The sequence below is a fragment of the Chlorocebus sabaeus genome, chromosome 24 (assembly GCF_047675955.1).
Source record: "Chlorocebus sabaeus isolate Y175 chromosome 24, mChlSab1.0.hap1, whole genome shotgun sequence".
Lineage (NCBI taxonomy): Eukaryota > Metazoa > Chordata > Mammalia > Primates > Cercopithecidae > Chlorocebus > Chlorocebus sabaeus.
The window spans coordinates 64,244,992-64,263,840 of record NC_132927.1 but is presented as its reverse complement, the minus strand read 5'-3'; the positions used below and the strand labels follow the sequence as shown (position 1 = coordinate 64,263,840).

The window sequence follows — 18,849 nt, the reverse complement described above, 5'->3', positions numbered from 1 at the left end:
TAGAATCATCTCTTGTTATTAACAGTTTTCTCAACTGTGGAGTTACGGAAGTTCTTTCAATTCTAAAACCCCAGGCTTCATGACTCTAAACCTAATAGATGTATATATTTCCTTTTATCCATCCTCATTCAGAGTTTGCTTTTGTGACTAGCATATTACTGTGATTCTCTGTGTATGCTTAAAAATATGCCTTCTATACAGTATACATATTAATACTTGGCTTTCAGGTGTGCCTATAGGGATCTTGTCATAATTGTTGTAACAGTTTCCATATCTATTTGTTCTCCAATGCCTAGTATAGTCTTTGGCACACATTGCACTGTCAACATGTGTTGAATGAATTAATGAATATTCCATTGTTGAAAATCTTTGGAATAAATTACTTTTTGAAAAATACCCACGAAATATTTTAAAGTTTTTAAAAATAATATTTTAATTTTTAAAAAGTTATGCTGTCTTACAAGTATCTATAAATTCTATGGCAGGATATCCCATAAAGTGAAAAAAATGGCTTATCAGATAATATGAAAGATGATGAGAGAAATGGTATCTTAATGATAATCTACTTTCTGACATTCCATAACTTTCAATTCATACTTTTTTGACTTTTTGTTTTGCAGATTTGGAATGAGAGGTCATATAATGCCAATTATATTAAGGTGTGTACAACTTTAGTATCTTTCTGTCTCTAACATTTTAGTGAATAATTCCTTGTAGTTCCAGACACAGAAATTAGTAGGAAATTTGTGTTGGAAACACCATATTTTTTATACTACAGTTATTTATTTTGCTGGTTGTGACATAAAATTCAAGCAAAATCTTAACAATGTTTATATTCCTGATATTAAAGCATGTATAATTCTTTGTGAGTCCTTAATTACCTTTGTCTAAAGAATTGTGTTGAATTTTTCTATTTTAAAACTCATTAGTTTTGGAATTCTGATAAATTTTATGAAACAATTATATCATTTTAGACTTTTGGGACTTCAAGAAATGTAACAGTTTTTTGTCTTTTATCAAAATTTATGGCATATATTCTAATTCTTGTTTTCTATTGGAGTGTGTTTTAGTACATGTTTCTCTTTGTGATTAGCAAAGAGGTGGCAATAACATCTGCCAATTGTGTTATTTTTGGGGCACTTTTCCTAACTATTTATCTCCATTTAATTCTCACATCCTTACCTATGAGGTAACTACTATAATTGTTATTTTCCAGGAAAGGAAAAACAGAATAATAACTTCTGCCATTGGAAATAAATGACGGTTTTACTTTTCAGATGGAGCTATTCTCTAGTTTACTTTTCACTTCCTTTTGTCTTGTTATATGTATCTTTTCTCCAAGAAATATAATTTTGGGACAATATTTTATTTCATGTTTTAAAAAATTTTTATATTAAAAAAATTTTGTTTTTATTTCCATAGGTCTTTGGAGACTAGGTGGTATTTGGTTACATGAGTAATTTCCTTAGTGGTTATTTTTGAGATTTTGGTGCACCCATCACTGGAGCAGTATACACTGAACCAAATTTGTAGTCTTTTATCCCTCACCTCCTTCCCATCCTTTACCCCTGAGTCCCTAAAATTCATTTTATCATTCTTATGCCTTTGCATCCTCATAACTTAGCTCCCACTTATGAGTGAGAACATACGATGTTTGGTTTTCCATTCCTGAGTTGCTTGTCTTAGAATAATAGTCTCCAATCCCATCCATCTTGCTGCAGATGCCATTAATGCATTGCTTTTTGTGACCCAGTAGTATTCCACTGTATACATATACGGCAGTTTCTTTATCCACTCATTGATTGATGGGCATTTGGGGCTAGTTCCAAATTTTCACAAATCCATCAGTCCTGCTACTGGGTATCTACCCAGAGGAAAAGAAGTCATTATACAAAAAAGATCCTTGCACATGCGTGTTTATAGAAAAAAATTTATTTAAATTGGGTGTTTTATGTTCTTAAGTAGATAAGGTTCAATACATTTCTTTCATATCTTCATTCAGTTAATCATAGAGCATTTATTTGCTCAACACTAGTTTGTCAGTCATTGTGCATATGGTTGTAATATAAGGATAGAGAATGTGGTTTTCTGCCCAAAAGGATTTTTTGTATTGGGGAGGGTGGTATAGAGTCAGATATACACCTACAGGTCTTAGAAGGCACACAGAGGAGATGACAACTCTGCCAGGGTTGATTGGGAAGTCTTTTAGAGGAGGTGATGTGTAATTTGAATGTTCAAGAAGGGATGGATGGGAACTCTCCACGTTGCTAAGGAGGGGCATAGCATGTGCAAAGAACTGAAGATTGAGAGGTAAAGGGATATGGGAGAAAAACAAGTCATGAAAGATGGTTTAATCAATGGAGGAAGAGTGGGGGCACTGACCTCCATCAGTAAGCTGAAGTATTCACTGCAATAATGGCTTTTTTTTTTTGAGACGGAGTCTCACTCTGTCACCCAGGCTGGAGTGCAATGGCGCCATCTTGGCTCACTGCAACCTCTGCCTCCTGGGTTCAAGCAATTCTCTGCCTCAGCCTGCTGAGTAGCTGGGATTACAGGCACCTGGCACCACTCCTGGCTAATTTTTTTTGTATTTTTAGTAGAGATGGGAATTCACCATCTTGGCCAGGCTGGTCTTGAATTCCTGACCTTGTGATCCACCCGCCTCGGCCTCCCAAAGTGCTGGGATTACAGGCATGAGCCACCGCACCCAGCCAGTAATGGCATATTTTAATTAATCTGTAGTTGTAGGGGTGGAGAGGGCATAGATTGAGAAGATCTATTGCAGCCAGAACTAGGTAACTCAAGGTCAATTCCAGGCTGAAGTATGCTGGTGAGAGTCTGCTGGTAGGAGCAGAATGGGTTGGGGAGGTGGGTCAGTGGAGCTATTAATAAGATTGGAGCACAGGGATTGTAAGTGGAAAGTCATGTCTGCTATGAGCACAGGTCTGATAAGAGCAGTAAGTGGACAGAGCAGAAGCCAAGTTGGTGCATGTATAGTGGATAACTCTGTAATCAGGTGGATGGCATTGCTACAGTATCTTCATAGTGAAAGGTGATGAAATTTTTAAATACCCAAATTTGACATTTCAAAGCTTATGTTTTATTTCTTGTGATTATACATGTGTGTCTCTCATGTTCATTTGAAGGAAGCATTAAAAGTATTAGTTTCCATTTTCTTTTAAACTAATGAAATAAGCCAGGGCTATATTTTATTTTATTTTAACTTTTTTACTATTAAGAGTCTGTTGCTGACTTCAGTGCATTCTAATTCAACTAACCTGGTTTGAAAGACTAATTGTTGCTCTAAGACACATTTTCAGTGTTTCAGACAGTTCAGACTTCATTTCCTTTTCTCTGAACCTTTAGTTTTCGTGCAGTAAAATCTCTCAGGATTCAAAAACTTTTTACTTTGTGTTTGCCATTTTTTTCCAGCAAGATTTTATTGAGATCTGTGTTCCGTTTGTTGAAATGCCTATTGCAGGCCAGGTGCAGTGGCTCACGCCTGTACTCCCAGCACTTTGGGAGGCTGAGGTGGCTGGATCACCTGAGGTCAGGAGTTTGAGACCAGCCTGACCAACATGGTGGTGAAACCCTGTCTCCACTAAAAATTCAAAAAAAATCAGCCGGACATGGTGGCAGGTGCTTGTAATCCCAGCTACTTGGGAGGCTGAGGCAGAAAAATTGCTTGAACCTGGGTGGCAGAGGTTTCAGTGAGCTGAGATCGCGGCATTGCACTCCAGCCAGGGCAAAAAGAGCGAGACTCTGTCTAAAAAAAAAAAAAGAAATGCCTGTCACAAAGAGTTCAATAATGACAGATGAATGTAGGTGCTCAGATTGGATAATTTTAATGAATATACGTTTTTTGGGATAATAAGATGACCCCTGGAAAGAATAAAGATTTGTTTTCTTTTTTTCTTTTTTTTTTTTTGAGATGGAGGCTTGCTCAGTCACCCAGGCTGGAGTGTGGTGGTGCGATCTGGGCTCACTGCAAGCTCCGCCCATTTGTTTTTAATAGCAGAAATAAATATAATACAAAGGAGCAATTTATCTAAAAATGACAAGGGTATTGTTTCTTTAAAGTTTTTTTTTTTTTTTTTGCTACTGATATTCATGATTTATCGTGGTTTTCAGTGGTGTTCTTAAGTTTTCTAAATTGTGTCTGGAAAATCTCATCTAGGATCTGAGGATAGTGAATGGAAATGGAAGTATGGGTCTTTGGACCTTCATTCAGTTCAACCAGAACAAGTTCCTTTCCATTTATCTTATAGAACTCCTATTTAAGCTTTTTCTGGAGGAGAAAGTTCCAAAACAAAAACATAATCTGAAAATATGTTAGATACAACTGCTCAAAAGAATGCTGCTATTGATAATGACTTTGGGGTGGAAACTTATTTAGAAATCATAGCATGAGACTTGAAATTTTGGAATGTTATTCAAATACACTGTATAAAAAAGTAAGCAGTCTTACTGGGATTTTCTAGGACTAGGACTAGAAAGACTAGATCCATCCATAGTGAAAAATGCAAATTTGACTAAGTTGCTCTTCCTCTTCGCTGTAAGAAGAAAGAGGCCGGGCTCAGTGGCTCGCGCCTGTAATGCCAGCACTTTGGGAGGCCAAGGCGGGCGGATCACCTGGGGTCGGGAGTTCGAGACCAGCCTGACCAACATAGAGAAACCCCATCTCTACTAAAAATACAAAATTAGCCAGGCACGGTGCCTGACTGGGATTCCAGCTACTCAAGAGGCTGAGGCAGGAGAATTGCTGAACCTGGGAGGCAGAGGTTGCAGTGAGCCAAGATCGCACCATCATACTCCAGCCTAGGCAACAAGAGTGAAACTCCATCTCAAAAAAAAGGAAGAACTTCAGGGTGATGAAATTCAGGATTGATCTCCTGCTAGAGGGATAGGGATTCTCAATCCTACTGAATCTTGAGAGTTGGTCTTGGTTTGCTATGAAGGATCTGTTCATGCTGCTTCTAGGGTGTCCTAGGACTCAACTGATCTGGTTTGAAAGATGAAATTAGATTGCCACCTCTAATTTTCACCACGTTTTCTAAAATCCTGTAATATATCTGTTTTAAGAAACCATCTGTTGAAAAGTATACCATGGATTTAATTGGAGCTTTTATTATTTGCGTCCTAAAAGAGCACATTAATTGGAAATTCCCCTAGTTCAGAGAAGTTGCAATGTGAAGAGAGGGCTTGTGAAATTCTTTGTTCTTTCTTAATTTCTTCAGCCAGTAGTATTGGGCATCTGCTGCAATGTGCCAGAGATTTCTGAGTCCTTGGGGGTATAATGGTGGGTTTATTTGTATCCATTCATAAAGAACTGCTTATGGTATGAAATCTGATCTTCCTGATCCTGAGTAAAATGATGTCTCCTTTTCTCTGCTCTTGATTTACATATAGGCAATCCATACGTTTTGGTATGTTACCTTCCCTTTGGTTTTCTAGTATGCCCTGTTAATGTTGGTGTCCCTGTTGAGTGTGTTTGCCACCTAAGGGTGAGGACTCCATCTCATACTTCTTTTAGAGTCTTCATGGGGTCCAAGTATTGAGTACTAAAATAGGTGCTGTTTGTTTCATTTATTTCCCATTAGAATTTATCTTGTTACTTTTAATTTTGTGGCTGGACGGTCCTACAGGTAAATTTTATGTCCTCTCCTGTTTAATAATGGCAGAATATTTGAAGACATTGGAAAATACTTAAAATGATAAGTTAAAGCATTTTGCCAAATGGTATAATTAATATGTTACCCATTTTATTATTGTGTCTGCATGGGAAACTTCCTGGAAGAATGCATAGCAAAAGAATAGTGGTTATTTCAGGGTAGTACTACTTGATTATTTTTGTTTCTTTTCCCCCACATATTTCTATGGTTAAATGTAATTTTAAAGTTAAAGTGAGAATCCTCTAAAACGTTTTACCCCTTGTGTTTTTTTTCTTTTTACATTCCTAGTGAAGTAGGTTATCTTAATGGTAATGCTTTTATTTTCCGTAGGAGGCATGTTTCTATTGAGAAAATTATAGTATTGAAATGATCATCCATGAGGTCAGGAGTTCAAGAGCAACCTGGCCAACATGGTGAAACTTTGTCTCTGCTAAAAAATACCAAAATTAGCTGGGTATGGTGGCACATGCCTGTAATCCCTGCTACTCAGGAGGCTGAGGCAGGAGAATCATTGGAGCCTGAGAGACAGAGGTTGCAGTGAGCCGAGATCCTGCCACTCCAGCCTGGGCGACAGAGTGAGCCTCTGTCTGAGAAAAACAAAAACAACAACAACAAAAAAGCTATTATCCAGAATGCTGATTTGTAAAGATATTTTATCTATCTTGGTCATAAATTCAACAGCTAAAAATTCGTTTGTATCCTTTCATATTTTCTGTTTATTACTCCAAAAGATATTAAGAAAAATGCTGAACTCTCAAGGACTCCAGCGAGTGAAAATCATAGCAAGTGATAATCTCTGGGAGTCCATCTCTGCGGCCATGCTACTTGATGCCGAACTCTTCAAGGTGGTTGATGTTATAGGGTAAGGCATGTTTTACTTGGAAAACTAACAGTTTCTGATTGCTTGCCCTGTGTATTGACTGTTTCTTGCCTTCTCCCCATTTGATTACATTCTCAGAAGGTAGCTGTCCTGTATTTACTTATCTGAAGCGTGCATGGCTCATGGTTCATTACTTTCTCTTTTAAATGTATTTTAGGATCTTTCTGTGACAAACATGTATTGATAACTTTTAAAAAACATACTGATGTTTGGGATCATAAAACAGAGCTTTGTTTTAGATTAAGGGGCAGAGTAATACCTGTATTTAATTTTAGAAATTATAAAGGCAAAGTCATGAAATTAATTTCTAACTCTCAGATATTTTGTGGCTGGAAGTTCTTGCATGAGCACTTTTGTTTGTAAGTGGTTCATTATGGTCACTGACAATAACTTTTGTCATGCCTCCTTAGTAGTATAGTTTTGAACCCTACTTCTTATTCCATTTCTGCCTTTTAGCCCTCTGGGCCCTGACCTCATTGAGTTCATTTTTTTTAAAAAGTGAATTTACGTTTTTCCTACTGTGCCACAGGATATAAACATTTGAAAAATAGAATGTGTGTGTGTGTGTGTGTGTGTATGTATGTATGTGTGTAGATTCTGTTCTTTATCCAGTGTGAACACTGATTGATCTCTCCATGTGCTTTATTTTTTCAATGAAGAATTTTGAATGTCCACAAAAATAGGCAGAATGATACAGTGAATATCTTTGTTCTTACCACTCAGCCTCCTGAACTGTGAACCCATGGCCAATTCTTCATCCATGCGTCTATCTACTCCTCTTCCCTTCCTGCCTACATTACTTTGAAAGAAATCCCAGACATTATTTCTTCCATAAAAATATTACTGTATGTCTCCAAAGATAAGGATTATTTTTCTACTTACCATAAACAATACCATTATTATACCTAAAATATAATAGTTTTTTATATTAAATATCCATTATTATTATTTTATAGTTTTATTTGATTGAATCTGGATCCATTTAAAATTCATACCTTGTGATTGGTTGATATGTAAATCTGTTCTAATCTTTAGGTTCTTGCTCTTCTTTCTGTTTAATATGTTGAAGAATAGGGTTGTTTGTCTTACAAACTTTGTGTCAGTCTGGATTTTACTGATTTCACCTCTGCAGTTTAATAACTTGCTCATCTCTCCTTTTTCAGTGGTTTTTGAAATTGGTGAAGGTGTGATTAGGTTAGATTTAGGCTTAATTTTTTTTTTTGCAAGATAAATAAAATTTCTTCATTATATTTAAACATTTTATACATTGAAATTAAGATTAAAGTTTTGCTGTTCTTAAAGCTTTCATAAATAGTTGAAGTCTTGAAGGAAAACAAAGTTGTGCTTATCTAAATGTATTTTCTTAATATTAAATGAAAGTATGGGTTTTACTGTATCTTCATGAAGGACTTGGATATGTACTTCATTTTTTATTGATATAGGTATTTTAATATAATGAATTTTCCTCTGAGTACTGCCTTAGTTTTATCTCGTAGGGCTGTTTTATCATTAATTTCTAATTTTATTGCATTGTGGCCATTTAATACCAAATGTATTATTTACAATTTTGGGGGAAATTTCTCAGGAGCTTATTTTTAAAAATCTGAAAAAAACCTTCGCATTTTTCTTGACTATCTCAAGAGCATATTTTGACTTATTAAGATGTATTCTTTATTAGGATGCAGAATTGAGTTTATAACATCTACCTTTTTGATTATATTGTTCAGGTGTTTGGATCTTAACTATTTCGTCCACTTGAACTGTTCAGGGCTACCAGGTGTATTTGTTTCCTTGTGTTAGGTCTGTTTCTCCTTTCAATCTTAGGCAGTTTTTGCTGTGTGGAAGCTTCTGCTTTGTTGTTTGGTGCATAAATACTGATGAATGTTTTATCTTCATTATGATTTATTTCTTATCATTGGAAAATGCCATTCTTTGTCTCGTTTAAAGCTTCTTGGCCTGAATTCTGCTTTCTGTGTGTTTAAGAGATCCCTGCTTTCTTTCCATTAGGATTTGCTTAATATATTTTTGCCCTTTTATTCTTTACCTTTCAAGGCCATTTTCTTTTATGTGCATTGCTTGCAAATACCATAGAGTTAGATTTTGCTTTTTTAAAGCTCCTCTGAAAATCTTTATATTTTAATCAATGAGTTAAACTCATTTTTAAATATAACTAATGTTTGTGTTTTCTATGCTATTATATTATCTTTTGTTATTGAATAATTTATACTATCCGTGTACTAATACAAGCTATTCTGCTATGTGATTTGTTTACTTTGCACTTATTTAAGGAGGTGCTTCTTTTGTTATTTAGCAAGTTTTGTTTTTTGTTCTATCAATTATATTTATGCTGACTTATACAAGTATTTTCAACTGAGAATAATTTTTCCTCCCAGGGGACATTTGGTAATGCCTGGAAATATTTTTAATTGCCACAAATAGGTAGGGTGGTGCCACTGGAATCCAATGGATGGAGGCCACGGATGTTTCTAAATATCCTTTAGTACACTGGATAGTTTTCCCATAACACAAAATGATCCAGCCCAAAATATTAATAGTGCCGAGGTTGAGGAACTGCTTCATACTAATACTCGTGGTTTCCTCTTCATTTAGTTATTGTCCATTGGTTTACTATGAGCAATACTACAATTATTTGATAACTTCTTCCTCCCCTTTTCTCCCCTACCATGGAATTTTAATTACTAGAATTATCTTAGTTTTAATTTTTGTGCTCTTAAATAAACTTACACGAACTTAAGCTTCTACTATATTGATTTGACAGCTACAAGTTTTAACTGTTTACTCCCAGATAATCTGCAAACTTAGTTTACATTTCACCTTCTTTCCCTCTTATCCTATTTCATGTAGCTATATGAGTTGTACTTTAGCCAAGTGTGTAATATTTATATATAATTTAATTACTATTTCTTTTAATCTAGCTCTACCATTAAACATATTAAATACTCACCTTCAAGTCTTTTGCCGAAGTTTCTCCCTCAGTTTCTTGGATGTCAGAAGGGTAATTATCTATTAAATGTCTCAGAAAGTGCTAATGGAAATAATATTTCTTGATGTGTTTAGATGTTTATTGATGTTTATCTATGACCTTTATACCTGAAGGACAGTTTGACTAGATATAATCCTTTTTCAGTCCTTGAGTATCATAAAATTTGCTCCATTGGTTATTTACGTAAAATGTTGCTATTGAGAATTTCGACTCCAGAGATATTTCCTTTTCCTTATAAGTATCTCGACACAATTCCTTTATGCCCAAAGAATATTTTTATTCATCTTTAAAGTTTAGTTGTTGTATATACTTTACCATTTCCAGATATATAGTGTATGCTCTCTTAATGTCTATATTTAAGTATTTTCTTAGTAAGGTTTACTTAAGTTATAAGCTAAATCATTATTCCACTCCATTACTTTGGTTTTCTTTTTTGATGCCCCAGTTATACATTTTGCTCTTATTTGCATAGCCTTTATTTTGTATTTCTCTGAATTTTTCTCTACCTCTTTATTTATGTTTTCTATTATTTTATCCTTACTATTCTATATTCCTTACTGTGTTTTCCACAGTGTCTGTTCTAATATTCCTTCTAGTTTAGCCTTCATTTCTAAAATGTATTTTTAAAAATAATTCTTCTATAATTCTCTCATTTTAATTTCCTATGTCGCTAACAATTCATCTTTAAAAAATGTTTAATTGAAGTATAGCATACAAACATACATACATAAAAGTACAAAAATCATTGGATTATAGCTTAATGAATTATCACAAAGTGAACGTACCTATGTAACCACTACCCAGAAAATTATCAGTGCCCAAGAAGCTTGGTTATTGATACCTCCTCTTGGAAAGATTTTTCCTTGGAAATCTTTCTAATCATTAACCTCTGTTTTTGCCTTAAAGATAACTACTAATCTGACCTCTAACACCATGGACTAATTTTGCTGGTTTAAAAACTTTATTTAAATGGCATCTTATAGTAGCTGTTATTTTAGTCAATATTATATAAATGAGATGAATGCATGTTGTTATATATAGAGGTAGTTCATATTTATTGTTTAGCATCCAATTGTTGGATGCTAAGTGTAGTATACCACAACTTATCTGTGTGTTATTTTTTTAATGGTCATTTAGACTGTTTCCAATTTTTAGCTGTTGGAATTTTGTTCAGGAGATATTTCTTGGCTCACATCTTCATAGGAAGACTATTCCTTCCTGCCTCATTCATGTTGTACTTGGCCTGTGCTATATCTGAAGATTTTTGTTTTACAGTTACAGTACTTTCTAGAGTCTGTTTCTGCTGGGCCCCATTCTTACTGACTGAAAGTTGTTCTCCTTTACACGAAGTGTTCCTGCCTTGTTCAACTTGGATTCTACTTCAAACAGCTTATTTTCATGTTGAAGCTCTGTCATTCCTGATTATTTGCTACCTTCTCCTGAAATTGTTATTGCTTAAACCTGTGTTGTTCAATACAGTAGCCGCTAGACACATATGTTTAGGAAGCACTTGAAATGTGGCTAGTTTGAGTTTAGGTGTGTTATAAGTATAAAATACACACTGGGTTTTGAAAATTGAATATAAAAATATTATTTACAATTGTTTTACACTGATTACATGTTACATGATAATATTTTGGGTATATTGGGTTAAATATATCATTAAAATTATGTTCTCCGTGTTTTTCTGCTTTGTAAATTAAATTAAATTTTTTTCATTTATGTGTTTTATTGTGGTAAAGACCTTTGCTGGTTTTTAATGTGGCTGCTAGACAATTTAAATTTATAATGTATGTGTAGTTCATATTACATTTCTACTGGACAAATCTAGTTTGAACTCTTACGGTATTGGGTTTGATCTCCTAGTGAATTCACTGTTTTGAGCATTCTCTCCTAACTTCAAACCTGTGAAGATGTTCCCATCTTCCTGAGTCGGTCTTCTATTCTTCCATTTAGGATAGGGTCTACTCCTTTTGTGTGAGTACCAGCCATTCCCCTTTCACTTCCAGTTTCCATATACCATCTGCTGATCCTGGGCCATTTCTGATGTTGTGAGGCTCCGGGGAGAGTCCCTGTCACCTGGTTTGATGGCAGTGTTATCTGTTTTTCCTTTCCCTTATCTGGTTGGTCTGTTTGGTTTCAGAAGGAGTACTGAGGAGCTTCAGGAACTGGGCTGCTGTCATGTTCTGCCTTGGCCAAAAATTCTAATTTTTTAAAGTACAAATATGTTCCTCTGTTAGGATAAACCATGAAGTTGGTTTACTTTCAATGATCTTAATTTTGTCTGTAATTGAAGTTTGAAAAATAATGCTTTGAAATGATAGAGAATGTTTGCCTCCTTATGTACATTAAAAATTTATATTCTTAAAGAACCTTTACATTTTGTTGCACTAGGAATAAATATATACATAGAGAAAGACCCAGATCTTAGTATTAGTTCTGCCTTTCTTTGCTCAGATCATGTAATAAATCATTTGGGTTTTGAATGTAGTAACAGTTTCATTTTCTGAATGAAGGATATACCACCTATTCCTGTAACTTCAGTAAAGTTACTTTTTCATTTTATAAATACAATATGCTCATTATAGAAACTTTGGAAAATGTAGAAAAGTATAAAGATAGAATTTACTCATAATCCTAACATCTATAGCTTATTGGTAACATGTTAGCATATTACTTTCCAGGGTTTTCTTTAATATAGAAATATATTTTAACCAAATACACCAAACATGCATTTGGCAACTAGACAACTGGATGACAACTAGATGAGTATTAAAAATTAACATTTGGCTGAGGTAACAAAGCTGAATTTCATGGAAACAGAATGAAGTTGTGGGATAGAAGAGTAAATCTAAAAATGTAGTTTTTTGAATTTATGTTAGTTAAAAGACTAGTAGCCAGATTTTTCAGGTTGGGTGTTATAGTGCCAGAACAATGATTGCTTAACCCTGTTAGATGCTAGATTTCTGTTGGTATCTTCGTAGTGTAGTTTTGCAATATTGAATAGGTGCCTGCTTTCACTTGAGTTCAGTGACTCAGTAAAATCTTAGTGGAACCTCGTTTTTGTCTAATACTTCTTTTTATGTTCTCCCTTATATATTGTATATTATTTTCTTACTCATGAAATCCTGGAATGCCAAATTGATATTGTGCCCTAATTCATCTTCACTAGGTATAAAGAATTACCAAATAGGATTTTTTTCCTAAAAGATTTGTGACCTAAAATGGAATTAAATAACTAAAAAATAACACAAGTATTCACAATCATTTTTTTTGGTGTTATAAATACTACTATACCAAACTACAAAGATTAGAATTGTGGTATAACTTAATCTCCATTATTTTGCTTGTATTATTTTTTTGTAAATAATTGTTAAACTAAAAGGTAGATGCCCTTATTCCTACAGTTATTTAGCTAGTGTGCTCTCTTATTGGATTGCCAATCTATTTTCCTTTTTTTTTTTTTTTTTTGAGGCGGAATTTCACTCTTGTTGCCCAGGCTGGAGTGCAATGGGACGATCTCCGCTCACCGCAACCTCTGCCTCCCAGGTTCAAGCAATTCTCCTGCCTCAGCCTCCCTAGTAGCTGGGATTATAGGCATGTGCCACCAGGCCCAGCTAATTTTGTATTTTTAGTAGAGACGGGGTTTCCCATGTTAGTCAGGCTGGTCTCGAACTCCTGACCTCAGGTGATCCGCCCGCCTCGGCCTCCCAAAGTGCTGGGATTACAGGCGTGAGCCACTGCGCCCAGCCGCCAATCTATTTTCTATTTAAAATTTATTAATTGTCTTTATTCTTATAATCAGTACTTCCACAGTCATCATTATGGGAGTATTTTACTCTTGCAGTAATGAATATGCATTTATACTTCCACTGACTGACTCCCCTCCCATCGAATGATAGGATGAAGGAGGCATTCATTTTCTGGGGCAGTTTCTCACCTGCTGCACAATTGATATTTTTAATGGCCAATTTTTTTGTTGTAGGGGTTGGTCCTATGCATTGTAGGATGTTTAGCAGCATTTTTGGCCTCTCTTCACTAGATGCCAGTAGCAAATATCCTCGACCCCGGGTGAGACAGTTGAAAAAATGTCTCCATATAGTGCCAAATATTCCCTCCACGGACAAAAATCATCTGGGTTGAGAACCACCTCTGCTCTGATACAGTAATTTCTAGTTTTCCCAAGGTAGTTTATTCTTTTTATTCAAGAAATAACCATTTGTGGGTATTGTTTTTTGTTTTGTTTTGTTTTGTTTTTGGCCTGGGAGTAAATGCCAAGCTATCTTTCTGTGTTCTAAGGACAGGAGTAGAGGGGAGAGTACTACTTTATATAAAGGTTTCATTAATCTTATTTTTGGCCTCCTCCTCACTCATTTACTATTGCCCCAAGCTCCTTAGCTTCCCCTGGGAAGTCTGAATCTTATCTTTACTTCATTCTCCTCTTGGGGTATTCTAGGCTGTGGCCCTCTCTGCTACCTCCATCCTTCAACATGCTTCCATCCATTTTGTGAGTTCCAGAAATAGACTGAAATTTTCTATCTATTGATGATTTTCCTTCCTATCCAGTATGCTGTTGTAGGTTTATCCCCTTTTGTTTTATTTGCTGTCATTTTAATGGCATGCTGAGACAGAAGGGCGTAAAGCAGATGCTTACATTCATTATCTACCTAGAAGCTACCCAACTGTTTTAAAATAGAAAACCTTGGAGAAGACTTGTGTTTTTATACACTCAACAAATATATATGTATATAAGTGCCACATTGTGACCTTTTGTCATTGACTCCCACCCTTTTTTTTTCCTAGGGCTCATTATCCTGGAACCCATTCAGTAAGAGATGCAAGGTTGACTGGGAAGAAGCTTTGGTCTTCTGAAGACTTTAGCACTTTAAATAGTGACACGGGTGCAGGCTGCTGGGGTCGCATTTTAAATCAGAATTATGTCAATGGCTATATGACTTCGTAAGTTATTAAAAACCTTTTAGAGTTTTTATCATAAAAAAATTTAAAACAGAAGAGTTAGAAAAAAGTGGACTTCCTTATTCTTCCAGCCTAGATTCAATGATTGTAAACATTTTGCCTTATTAGCATCTTCTATTTTTATACCTATACTTAATCTACATCTAATTTTCTATATTTGAGCATGGTCTATATGAAATAAAGTCTGGTTTATTGAGGTAATTTATATGTAGCAAAATACATGCAGCTGTCTGATTTTTGACAAGCTACATATATTTTTAATAATTATATGGTAAATAGTGTATGTAAGGACACTTTATCTCTAAATATTTTAGCATGTGTCTCCAAAACATAAGGATATTCTTCTACATATCACAGTATCATTTTTTCATACATGAGAGTGTTTTTAATACTCAGTCTATATTCAAATTTTCCCAATTGTTCCCCCAGAATGTTATTTGTAGCTTTTTTTTAAGAAAAGGAATAGTCAAACACACACATATTGCATTTAAAAGTTACGCCCCTCAAGTCTCCTGTAATCTAGAGTAGCTTCCTTATTCCTCATTTTTGATGACAGGGATCTGTTGAAAAGACCAGGCTGATTGTCTTGTGGACTGTCTGCTTCCCAGCCTGTCTGATTGATTCCTCATGGCATCACTTAATGTGTGTAATCTGTTGTTTAAAAACAGATGTTCTTAAGGGAGAACACAACTTTTTCTGTTCTTAAGGGAACCATTTCTTAAATGCTTTGAAAAACACTTTAATTGTGAATAGATTGCCATTAGTTTTCTAAACAATGAACCACATTTTGTTTTTAAATTTTGTTCTTTTTTGTTCTGAAAAATAGAACAAAAGCAAACCAATATTTATATATTTATTGTGATATTAATGTGGGTTGCTATATATTGTATTTGTTTTTCTTCTCTTTGTGAAAGAAAAGATACTTAAGGAAAGTTTGGTTATAACTTAATTTGGTCTTAAGGTAAGGCATGTTCATGGCAGAGAATTTAGAAAACTGAAGATAGGTACAAAGAAAGAAGCAAAATCACCTACAGTCTTATGATCCAGAGCTAACTATCCTTAATAATTTTAGTGAATGTCCTCCTATTTTATATTGGCATGTATACATTTTTAATACAAAATTGAGACCATACTATAGAATCTGTTTAAAAAACTGCTTTTCACTTGACATGACATTAGGAACTTTTTCTCACATTTACCTATATTTCTACTTCATCATTTTTAATACTATAAATGCATTTAAAAATATTCTGTTACATAAAGCACCATCTCCCAAACTTGTCTTAAGAAGCACCTGAGACACTTGTTGTTATACCTTCTCCTTGGCAGCTGCCCAGACATTGTGAATGAGAATCTACAGGAAAGGCTTCTGGGGTTTTGTCTATCTAGTCAGTGCCCCCAAGTGATTCTGATGCCACACAAGTTCGGAAACACTGATGTGGAAAATATATTATTCCTTATTGAATGTTCTCCTCTTTTTAGAATTGGAAGTTGTCTCTGTTTTAATTAATAACTTTGTACAAACTGAAATGATCAATTGTATACCAATATCTTTGTACATACCGATGACTATTTTTTAGGCTGTATTCTTAGAAATGGAATGGTCAGAGATATATAGATTTTGAAGGGTTTTGTATGTATTTTACAAAATGCCCTCCAGAAAGCTTGTCTTGAGTGATACATCTATCACTAGCCAGAAAGGATACCACGCATCTTGCAAACCATGGGCAAAATTACAAGAACTTAAAATATTCACTAATAGTAAGGTGTTTTGAAAATTAGGACTATTATTTCTACTTTGTATTGATAGAATTAGAAGGCTTTCATTTGCTAAGAATGTCAGTCTGTTTTTTAATGCTGGATGAGGACTTGATAAAAAAAGTAAAATTCTGTGGGTAAGCTCTGTGCTTTTTTAATCTGTGAGAGACTCAACAATACCAAGTTCAAGAACTTCCATTTTGCCTTTGAATTTCCTGAGAACCAGAGAGTCAAAGTTTTAGGGGTTAGCACCTGCTCTGACTGTTAGGGCCTGATCATCTGAGAAAGAATGGGCCACAAAGCAGATCAGCAGTCGGATCCAACTACTACTTGTAGATGAAGTGGAATCATATTTAATAGCAATACTACAGCCCAGACCTTGTTCTGTACTCTTCCTATGCATTAGTACATTTAATCCTTACAAACTCACATGAGAGAGATGTAATTATTATCCTCATTTTACAGAGAGGTTAAGTGGAAACCATGGTTTAAACCCAGGCAGTCTGACTCTAAGAATTCTCATTTGTAAAACTTTGGAACAGTTCAGAGTCAAGTTCATAAAAATTATGTCATGAAACTGGGGCATTAAGAAGGCTGACTGTTGAAAGTAGGTATGCACAAAGCCTTTATTTGTATTTGACTCAAATTTGTGATGTGTCGGGTACTAGTAAGGCATGATTTGTCTTCTGGCTATACCACTTTTCAGTAAAAATCTTGCACATAATACATTTGTATTTTTTATCATGTGATTCACCAGTAAAAATATTAAAATGTACCCAACACTGGATTTTTCAAAATGTGAATAAATTTAGACAACTTATATTTTCTTATTTTGGGTGATCCTTTTATTGTCATTTACATAGATGTGTATTACTATGATAAAGTCTTTTTACTCCAGGTTTTTAGACATTTACATTTTTATCACAAGTTGTCTTGGTGTTTCTTTTTTATCAAACACATCTTTTAGCACAATCGCATGGAATTTAGTGGCTAGTTACTATGAACAGTTGCCTTATGGGAGATGCGGGTTGATGACAGCCCAGGAGCCATGGAGTGGTCACTACGTGGTAGAATCTCCTGTCTGGGTGTCAGGTATGGTTCAGTTCCATCTCTCACTCCCTAAATTCTTCTCTAAGAGACAACAGAAAAACACTTAGAGAAGATTATATAAACTGCATGTCTATGCGTGTTTTAAGTATGTGATCTAAGCAAGATTTGCCAGTGTTTTATAAGAATATTTTGGGTAACTAGACTACTCTCTGATTATTGTAAGACCAGGCTTTTAGAAAAGTGTAGGAGAGGAGGAGAAAGAGAGGGAAAGGAAGAGCTGTGTAGCGATAGATACAGAAATTAATAATCATCTAAGGATATAATTACAAATGATGATATTGCTAACAAAATTATGTATTTGTAAACAGAGTATCTAGAAGTCTTAAGATTAGCTTTGGAGACACTTTGTTCTTTTATATTAATATAGTTTCAATTAGAATAGTATGCTAGCAAAATCAAAGGTAGATGATTAAAAATACTATATTTATTGAATCATCAAATGAATAAGTAAATATGAAAGTTCTGTGAAATATGGCTTTATATTGTCCCCTAAATCTGTGAAATGTGGGTTGTGAAAAGGTAAATTTCAAAATAGGTGACAATGTAAAGCTTATAAAGATTTAAAATGAGCATATACTGAAGATTTTATGTTACCTATATGATACGAAGGATCCTGGCAGATGGCAGATGTTAGAAACAGTTCAAATGAAAAGTCAACATAGCACACATTTTTGTAGTGTTAGGGAATTGGAGATGAATTGTCAATGGAGGTAAGTTGGGTTTCCCACAACAGGGAAGAAATTAATTAAATTTCTACCAGACAAGACATAATTTATATTGCTCAGAGACAATGAGCAGGGCTATAGATAATACATCCATTTTTTATTGAAATACAAAAGTTTCAGTACAGTATCATTCCTTAGTCACAAGGGAAGTTGAGATTATGCGGGGATGCATGGCATAGTGTCACTTTTTCATGAAGAGATATAACCATACTAATAGTGAATATAATTTAAACAAAATAACAAAATCTGTTGCTGAATAATGTTGAAATTTTTCTGCATTTTTTTTTTGTAAAATATTAAACATTTATGACCATTTTTAAAAAAAATCCTAATAATCTTTCTAAAAAGCTAATTTCTTTAAAGGTAGAATCCTTTCAGAAGAAAATTATGAATTTGGAGTGAATTTGTTTTTATTTTAAACTTAAATTTGGTGGTTTTCCCTTTTAGTTGTGCTCTCCTAAGACAGATTTGTAATCATATTAATCATGTAATCATGATATTGCCGGGCATGGTGGCTCAAGCCTGTAATCCCAGCACTTTGGGAGGCTGAGACGGGCAGATCACGAGGTTAGGAGATCGAGACCATCCTGGCTAACACGGTGAAACCCCGTCTCTACTAAAAAAAATACAAAAAACTAGCCGGGCGAGGTGGCGGGCGCCTGAAGTCCCAGCTACTCAGGAGGCTGAGGCAGGAGAATGGCGTAAACCCGGGAGGCGGAGCTT

General features: G+C 34.8%; 1 protein-coding gene across 4 annotated transcripts in view; it reads left to right on the top strand.

Moving 5' to 3' along the window:
• The window catches only part of GALC (galactosylceramidase), a 57,270-nt gene that overhangs the window by 10,395 nt on the left and 28,026 nt on the right, over positions 1 to 18,849 (top strand). For all 4 annotated transcript variants that reach the window (XM_007987503.3, XM_073011236.1, XM_007987504.3 and 1 more), the window contains exons 6-9: positions 621 to 659; positions 6,404 to 6,534; positions 14,360 to 14,515; positions 17,259 to 17,383. In XM_007987503.3, coding sequence (XP_007985694.1) covers positions 621 to 659; positions 6,404 to 6,534; positions 14,360 to 14,515; positions 17,259 to 17,383 — 451 coding nt within the window. The remainder of the gene's footprint in view (positions 1 to 620; positions 660 to 6,403; positions 6,535 to 14,359; positions 14,516 to 17,258; positions 17,384 to 18,849) is intronic.